At 44.2% G+C, this 9,487-nt stretch overlaps 1 protein-coding gene across 1 annotated transcript in view; it reads left to right on the top strand.

Moving 5' to 3' along the window:
- Positions 1–4,312: 4,312 nt before the first annotated feature.
- CPA3 (carboxypeptidase A3) overlaps positions 4,313–9,487 on the top strand; it is a gene marked incomplete at its 5' end in the record, with an annotated part of 28,611 nt that continues 23,436 nt past the window's right edge. Inside the window, 4 exons of the mRNA XM_081138005.1 lie at positions 4,313–4,334; positions 5,717–5,792; positions 5,884–5,959; positions 8,412–8,536. Coding sequence (XP_080994131.1) covers positions 4,313–4,334; positions 5,717–5,792; positions 5,884–5,959; positions 8,412–8,536 — 299 coding nt within the window. The remainder of the gene's footprint in view (positions 4,335–5,716; positions 5,793–5,883; positions 5,960–8,411; positions 8,537–9,487) is intronic.

The following is a 9,487-nucleotide window of genomic DNA, read 5'->3' as shown; positions in this document are numbered from 1 at the left end:
TCGAGCATCTGAGAGCCTTAGTCTAAAACGCTCAGCCTTTCCTGTCCTGAGTTCTAATTTCTGTTTGCCTGGATGTTTCCAGATCCCAATCTTTCTTTTAAGCTTCTGGGTCTATTAAATTAGTTGGAAAAAGGAATAATAAAAGTGAGTCATTATCATCAGAAAACCTGACAGATCGCCTACTTCTTTGGGGACAACTGGAGTGAACAAATGACTAAGCGCGCTGGGCACAGGTAATGAAGTGGCCCACTGCACATGGGAGTCCTGGGGGTGCTGGCCAACCAGGGCCGAGTACTGCAAGGTACTGGCCATGAAGGGGACTTGCAAAGGGGAATAAACATAAGGGGAAACTTAGGGTTGTAAACCATAGTATAGGAGGAAAGACCCCATCTTGGTTTAGCTTTCATCTCACTCAACTCATTCAGGTTATTTCATGAGCTGTGTGCTACGTGCGATGTGCTTTGCTAAGCAATTGAGAACATTTGCTTAACAGTGAAAAAAAGAGAACATTTCTGCCCTTAATGGTTGTATAGACCATTTGGAAAGACAGACGTGAAACAAATAGTTATTTAACTTACTATTTAATAATTCATTAATTTACATTAAGCAGGTAAGAGCTGGACAAACTGCATAAAAAACCCCAAAACATTAAAAGGCCTATCTGCCCCATGTGGAGAGAAGGCACCCAGGAAGGACTGAACCTAAAGAATAAGTCACAATTAGCTGGGCGAAAAGAGCGCCCCTGCCAGGCGCATGACTCTTCAGAGCCCGAGAGAAGGAGCCAGGGATGTGAGACAGAGAGTTGAGGAAAGAAGGGCCTGTGTATGGGCTGAGGAAGGGGTGGGGACCATACTGGACAGGTCATCTTAAGGATCTGGAACAGTGGTCTAGGAACAATGGAAAGCAATAAAGACATTAAGTTGTAAATGGCGTGATCAGTTTTTAAAACACCCACCAGGCTGAGGTGTAGAATGTAGATTGGAAGTAAAACAAGAGGTGCCAGGAATCCTGGCTGCACCAAAAACCACTCCAGGACTTGAAGTTTTCCAGAGTTGGAACTGAACGTGCTAATGGTGGAGTGTATTTTGCAAAGTGCAAATTTTAAAATAATACGTATTTAGTTATAGTTTGGGGATGTCTCTTACTTTAAAACCATAGAACAAAATATTAGTTCATTGTTTTCTGTGTGGATTCAAGGAAAATAGGATTCCACATCTCCATAATATGCTGAAATATCTAGGACAGTGTTCTATTCAAAAATTCTATTTTGTGCTCACCACCAAAAGAGCACACAATAGCGTATACAGATACCTACTAATAATGTTGTACACCTGAAATTTACATAATGTTATTAACCAATGTTGCTTCAATAAAAAAAAAAAGATTAAATGATAGTATGTGACGGAAAACAAAACAAAAAAGAATTCTTCGAAGTCACACGGTTTATTTAGAAGTTGTCCAGCCCAAGAATGATTAACTGCATTCATTGTCCACTAGATGGTAGCAGTGAAGCTGCTACAATTTGTCAAGCAATCATCAAAATAATTTAGTAATACATTGTCTAAATAAGAAGATAAAAAGAGACATCCTGGCCCTGGTAGGGTTGCTCACTTGGTTGGAGCGTCATCCTGTGCACCCAAAGGTTACAGGTTCGATCCCTGGTCAGGGCACATGCCTAGGCTGCAGGTTACAGTCCCTGGTCTGGCGCACAGGGGAGGCAATGGATAATGTTTCTCTCGCATCAATGTTTCTCTCTATCTATCATCTATCTATCTACCATGTATCTCTTCCTCTTTCTCTCTCTAAGAACCAATAAGGGGAAAAACCATATCCTTGGGTGAGGATTTTAAAAAAGAGAAAGACATCCTTAAGGACAAAAAAGAAATTCCCACAAATCCTTAAACGGTAGTGATGGTAATTTTAAAAATAGATGTAATTTAGCTAAATTGTCTTTCCCATTCTTTATTTAAGTCACATGCGTGCTGTGAACTGGAAGGCTAACTCAGCCGGTCACTGAGAGATGTGCTTGCTGGAGGCATATCACCGAATTCATAGTTCCACAGGACGCTCCCTTACCCCGCCTCTAGGGGGTGCTGTGGCCCAAAGTTCAGAAGTCCAGCGAGTAAAAAAGAACCCCCCAAAGTCTCTAAATTGAGTGTTTTAAAACAGAAATTAGGAATGCAGACAATATGCAATAGGAATATAATTTAGGGATTTTCTAAAATCACAAGGAATTTTTAAACAGAAGAACAAGGATTAGGAAAGCAAATACAAAATATTCTCATTTAAAATCCCATGTAGCCAAGATTTCCTGCACCGGAGACATTTTTGCTCTATCTCCTGCCAACTGAAAGTTAACAGCTAACTGGCTAACTGGCTAAGAGTGTCACTTGCCTGAGCTAAAGCAAAAAAATAATCCAAAAAAAACCCCCACAAAAACCCCAGAAAGAAGAGTCTGCTGTAATCCTTCCCAACGCAGTGGTGCCACATGCCCTCCTGCCCGGCTGACTGGAGGCGCCGAGGGCCCCCAGGCCTGCCCACCAGGAGCCCCGGCTGTGAGGTCACTTCCCCTCTTTAGCTTACTCCCAGCCCGGAGCCCAAGACAGGCTCTGAGCCCTTCCTTCAGTTCCCGGTTCTCATCCCCCCCAAAGCAGCAACGAACCAACACACGGGAAAGGCCCTGAATCCCTCCAATGGTTTGGCTACAAAATAGCAAGACTGGTTTTCCAGCCTGGATCATGGAGGTTCCACATACCTAGAATCACATCCCATGTGTTCAGCTGCCTTTGCCAGCTGACCTATATGAATTGGCCAGAGAGAATTTCAGTTAATGAGGTTATTTGGGTGCCAGGTGGGGTCTTGATGATCCTTTCAGGTCATCCCATTTGAACAGGCAATCACTCGCCCCTCGTCAGGTCCAACCCTGCTTGAATCGCACACCCAGTTTGTTCTCCACTAAGGAAGACAAGTTTTTCTGCAGCATTTTGCTTCAGTGTTAAGTTTTGTTTCAATGTTAAGCATCCAACATCCACAGTTAAGGTAACAAATTTTCCTTTTACCATGTCCTTTATGAAATGTCTAAAGGTGTGCCAGAAGTTTGTTGGGTTTGATTTGAAGACAGAAAACTAAAGATTCTAATAATTACAAGAGAAATTTGACTTTCATTTTCCAGGACATTTCTCTTATAGCAATAATGTCTGAAAATATGCAGAGAAGCATAGTTTAAAAAACAATGGGATTTGTAAACCATAGTTAGACATACACTACTGAAAATCCTAGGAGTACAAAGACCCAGAAAGGTGGAAAATTATTGCCATGTGAGCATTCAATTCTACATCTCTTTTCAAAGAGACTCATTATAACTATAAAGCATGTTGCCTCACAGAGCCAATCCTGCAGCGAGTGATACAGTGTCCAGCAGCTATCCTACCCCATACAAGTACCAAGACCTTTTATAAATCTTGCTGCAATAACGTAAAGTTGTACTGAACTACGCTTGCCAAGAAATCAAACCCATTCTGAGAAAAAGCGCCAGTATATTCTTGCAATCCATCTATTATACCATCCTTCAGAGGCTAAATAGACTGGGAGACGTGGCAGGTCTTAAAAGCATCACGTGCCTGTGTCCTATTCCAGAAACAGGGAGCTGTCGGCAGTCAATACCCAGCAGATACGAAGAAGTCAGAGATTTGTCCCGCATCAAAGTCTTATCCTGAGGGAATCGGGATCCTTCAAACATTTACTTAGATCCCAAAATTAAATAGAGGTGTCCTTCACACATCACTTGAAAAAAGATATAGAAGCCTTTCCCACACCGTTTTAAAATTAGTCACACAGAAAAGGCTTCAAAAAATATGTGAGAATGATAGAATTAACGGTGATTTCTATTTTCCTCTCCCAACTTTTCTGTATTTTGCTAAAATATCTTCAGGGGGATTTATTACTTTTAGAATCAGAAAATAAAACTCCAAAAAGCAAAGCTACTACATAAAAAATAATAATAAAAATTAAAAAAATTCTCCAGGTGGTCCAGATTGAAACAGAGCGAGCTCTCACCCTAAGGTCACAGCAAGCGCTTCAGGCGACCGAGCGATGCCCGCCGACTGGCATCAGCTCTGCAGCCGGCCCACGGCCAGCTGTGGGTCTGGTCACAGAATCGGACAATTTCATCAACTCCCTAGAGGTCACGGCATGTCCCTTAGTCCCTGCCACCCACCACGTCCCTTACATATGCTACCTCATTTGGTCCTCACAGCCACTTTTTAGGGTCACATTTGCATCCATTTTACAGGTGAGAAAACCAAGGCCCAGAATGACGAGGCAGCCTGCTCAAGGTAAAGTAGCCAATGTCCGGGAGCTACTCCAAGGCTCTATCTGTCAAGCTCTTTCTCTCTCTCTGTGCCCCTGCCAAACACACCCTTAGAGACAGCCGAACGAGCATTTGCTTTGGGAGTTTCTAGTGCTGATGAGCTTGTCCGATGTCAAGAACATGAAATCATTTGTAAAACCCTCCTCTCCTTACCTGCAAGGTAGGGCAAGGGGACCTTTGAAGGAATGAAAGAAAGTCTTAGATTATATCGCACACCTATCAGAGAGAAATGAAGCTATTGCTGCTACTTATAATTTATAATCTCCCCCAAAACAGTATTTGGATAATAAAAATATGCAACCATGACTCTGAGAAGCTTCATACATGACCACCTATACATTTGTCAATGTGAAGGGGTCATTTTTAAAAGGAAATTCTAACAACTTACCTGATTAGATAAATTCACTCAATCTGTTAGATTACCTGTGATTCTGGGTAAAGGTGTTGCCATCTCCCAAATAATCCGTAATTAACTGAGATGTGTTCAAGACAAAAAGATCCCCCCACCCCCCTAAGAGACTGTTAAAAATGGTCTATCCATTAATTAGACTTTCAAAAAGCATTTATTGGGTACCTGCAGCATCCAGATCCTGAAGACAGCAGCCAATGTACAGACATTTGAGTAACCATATTATGTTGCCCTTCAGGAGTCCTAAACCGCTTTAGGGTTGGGGGCTCCCTCTGAGGACAGAAGGAGGGGAAGGGAGGAGGGGAGGTGGAAGCTACAGCTCTTTCTGTAATGTTTGCTTCCTCGCAAAGAGTGGTGCAGAGCCAGACACATGGCCGAGGCATAACCGTCATAAAATCTAGATGGTGACTACATCCATGTTTTCCAGATTACTTCTAATGTTTTAATATATTTAAAATATTTTGTAATTTAAACGTTTTTCATTTAACAATTTACAATGTAGCTTCAAAAACATATTTTGTGTTATTAAGGACCACCCCCCAAGGTTCTGTGGCCAGCCAGATACCCAAATTTGTCACAGGTGTCAAATGCAAATTCAAACTGATTCCTTCCTCAGGCAAACATAGGGTAGAGTAGTATTTTAGAGCAAAGAACTGGGTTCAAATCCCAGCTCTGTGAACATACTAGCTCCATTACCTTGGGCAAGTTATTTGCTAAAAAAGGAATTTGCCTCCCATCCCACCTGCGAAATGGGTATCCCCTGCTGTAAAAGTAATACGAGTCTCGTGGCATTTACTGTTAACGTTGCCACCCTGCCTCTCGCTCCTAGAAAACACGCGGGCTGAGGGGGCAGTGCATCCACCAGAACCCTAAGAGGAAATCAGCTGCTCCTCCAGATAAGAGCTGAGGCATAAAACCGGCCGAGGGCCTGAGGGCAGCAAAGAACAGGCCGATCGTCCTGCCTGTGGGTTTGCCCGCTGCCACCCTGGCCGTTGCCCCCGTCCACTTTGACAGGTAAGTCCCCGCCCCGCGCTGCGGTCCCCGCATGGGGACAGGGTTAAGGGGTGCTCCTTACGGTTCAGTTCTCATCTCTGGTTTCGGAAAGGGAGAAGGTGCTCCGAGGGAGGCCCCAGGATGAAGACCGAGCCAACATCCTGAAGGACTTGGCCGAAACCAACCAGGTAAAGCATTTACTGAGAGATTTTATCTTTTCTTTCTGTTCTCGAAAAGCTGCTTCTTTTTCACTTTGTGTTTAATGCCCAAAGACAAAGATGAGGGGAAGTGGCAGGAGCTGCTTGGATAATTGAGACAATCGCCAACACTTCCTTGGCTTCGGTTTTGTTTTTGTTTTTCCCCAGACTACCACTTCCACTTTTCTCCAAAAAGCCTTGCAAACAAGAGCCTTTTTTAGATGAAATTGTGAAATAAGGGCCTCTTTTCCCTGCCCCGCCCGTCTGCTCACTCCCACTCTGGTCTTCGAGGCATCATCTCTGTTAACGTGTTATTAACTGACAACATCCAGGACCTGGGTGATCATATCAAGAGGCCACCCTTCCCAAGAGCAGATCCACTGCAAAAGGAAACTCTGAAAGTCAGATCGGTCTTTTCAAACCCAACAGGCCAGCGTAATCACTTTGTCATTTATTCAGCTGCTTCTATCTGATTGTCCATAAGATTTTCCGTGTCTGTGTCATAATCTAACCCATTTGAAACAGAAGAATTGAAGTTCAAAGGCAGTAAGCTAAATAATCGAGATTACACACCAGATTTAAACCCATACCCAAATCCGAGATTTATTCTTGTCCCCCACACCCTTATCTCCACCTCAGATCAATCAAAAGTTCCACCTACTCCAATTCCCAAATGTCTTTCAAATCCACATTTTTCTCTCCATTCCCCGGCCACTGCCAAGTTCATGTTGGCTCTGCCTCCTCCTGGACCATTTCACTAGCTGTCGAGCTAGAATGCAGGGCCCCAGCCCTTCCTCCCAGCAGCCGGCGCACACTGCAACCTGGCCGCTCTCCCTGAAACCTGATGGTTGCATTCCTCCGTCTGAAGCTTTTTCAGAGGCAGCTGACTGTGGGAAGAGTATGGTCTTCAGAGGTTCCAATCCCAGCTATGTGGCCTTAGGCAAGTCACGTAACCTCTCTGGATCTCAGTTTCCTTCTCCATCAAAGACGAGGTGAGCTCAGTAGTGGGCCTAGAGGAGCATTTTCTATTGGTGCTGGTGCAGCAAAGTCCTTCACAATCTGCCAGCCTGCCAGCCTCTGCAGTCTCCTGCTCCCTCACCCTCTTTTTCTAAAACTCATGGACACCAAAGACTCACCCATTGCGGCCCTGCACACCTTTGCCCAGGAGGAATGTTTCCTTCTTTAAGGAGGTCTTCTCTGTCCATCAGCTCTCTGACCCAGTTTGCATTGCTTCCTGTGCCCTGGAGCTCCTGTGCTTTTCCCTGGCGTTGCTCAGCGTGTTGGAGATGCATATGTGGCTCCCTCTCACACTGAACTTCTTGCTTCTCATAAGTCCTTTCTTAGCCTCCACACTAGTGACACCCAGCTCCATGCCTGGTGCTTAATAAATGCTCACGAAAGTTCACTGAACCCCAAACACTTGTTCTGCTGTAGGACAGAGAAACTGCTGTATGATTAGATCACCCTGCTTAACTCACCTTTAAATCACTACATCTCTCATATGTTCAATACAGCAGTAGCTTTTTGATCAAAATAAACCAATAAATATTAGTTCATAGCAGTCTCATAATAATTAACTTAGAGGTACAGTGGGATTCAACTCGGAATCAGCCAGGTAGACTTAGACACGTGCCTACAGCCTGGTGTGATGGATGGAAATTGGGCATTTCCTTCACACTTCCCAGGTTTCATGGTTGAGTATGATTCTGAAGAACAGGAAGAACTGGAATCTTCTCAAAGTTATCTTAATCTGAATGCCATCCTTCTGGGCCCATTCACTGAATTTCTGAAATTCTCAGCTGGAGGAAAAGACAGTGGAGGGGATCAGCAGTTCATCAATGCCTGCGTGTCCCAGACCTCACATCATTTCACGGTCTTTGCAACATCCCAACAGAGCCCTGTTAGCCTCATATTTTAGGGGAGCAAACTGACACTCAAAGAGTCATAGTAATCTGCCCAAGGACATACTGCTAGAAAAATGACACAGCTGAGCACTATGCCTTCTGCTGGACACAAACTTTCCAGGAATTCGAGTTACAGGAACATTTGGTTTTGAGGCTTGAATTAGAAAGGGGAATGGGGGACCATATATTTAATCTGTATTCCCAATTAGAGACAGATGCTGTGGCTAAATTAATTATGAAACAACCCCAAGATGGTGGAACCAAACAAATTAACCAAAAGCTGCTCACTTTTTGTACTTACAGATACCATGTCCTACAAGAGGTGTTGGCACAAATGGTTTCTTTTCCACTTCAGGATATTCAACAGATCTTAAATATATTTGCAAAATTCTCATAAGCTTATTAAAAGAAGGGTCTATAGCTTAGTTACATTGAACCCACCTCCCTTTCCTGGTGTGTGGCACATAGTCATTTCTTAATGAACATGTGTTGGGTGAGCAAACCAACAACTGTAACTAACACTGAACTCGTCTCTGCAGCTTGACTTCTGGTATCCGGACCCCGCCCACCATGTGGCTGCTAACTTGAGGGTGGATTTCCGAGTTAGTGAAAAGGAATCCCAGTCCATCCAGTTTGCCTTGGATCAAAATAATATGCACTATGAGTAAGTCCTATTATTCAATATTCAAATGTGTTGTACATTCAGAATTTGGAGAGTCTTGAAATTGAAAGGAAAGTACTATTTCTAAATTAGGAAAAACGAAAGGTATATCTATGACACAAAACTTACCATTACTTCCAAACACACTCTTGGGGTCTGCCTACAGAGGTAATGAAATCAAACTTGTCCACTCAACTTCCATCTTATGTTTGCCCTGATCTGCAAGAATGGCAATTATCTCCCTCTGCCATCTCTGAGAATCAGCCCGATGTGAAGACAGGGTGCCCGCGAGCAGGCCCGGATGGCTTAGCCACACTCGCCGCCCCAACAGGTAATCTCCCAGAGCTCAGACGCTGCTGGTAACCACCAGCACCACGTGTTTTTTATTTGAATCCTCCTGATACATAAAAGGAGACCCACATAGTGTTCACCTTTAAGTCAGAGATGAGGAAATGTAAAATATATAGGGAATAAATACATTTTTATGAAAGAAATTCTTCCTCCGAGAAAGCAAAAGCAACGCAGTAGAATAAGACACGTCCAAGAGGAGAGAATTTTTTAATGGCCAAAGATGCCAAAATGAGTCATTGTGGCCCCACAGAAAAATGAAGGGGAAGTAGAAGGCACCGAGCACCAGCCGGGCCAGGCCCTGCCTGGGCCCCGGGGCAGCGCAAAGAACGGAGCCCGTCGGTGAGAATCAGACGTGAACACAACATAGAAAGCAAAGCGTCTTGATTCTTTCAAACATTTAGTGATTTGATGTACTAAGGGGCCCTGTTTTAGCTCCCCAGCCCTTGTCACCCCAGGAGCCCCCTTTATTGAGACCCTCACCACTCTAAACGCGGCTCAGCACTAGTCCTGTCTGCCGCACCTGCCACTTCGTGCCCCGCCACCTAACTCGGGAGACCTGGGCTGGGACGGAGACCCCAGCGGCTGCTGCAGGCGGGTTCCTGC

The sequence above is a fragment of the Miniopterus schreibersii genome, assembly GCF_964146895.1.
Source record: "Miniopterus schreibersii genome assembly, chromosome: 5".
In the NCBI taxonomy this organism is placed as follows: domain Eukaryota; kingdom Metazoa; phylum Chordata; class Mammalia; order Chiroptera; family Miniopteridae; genus Miniopterus; species Miniopterus schreibersii.
This window is presented reverse-complemented; position numbering and strand designations above follow the sequence as displayed.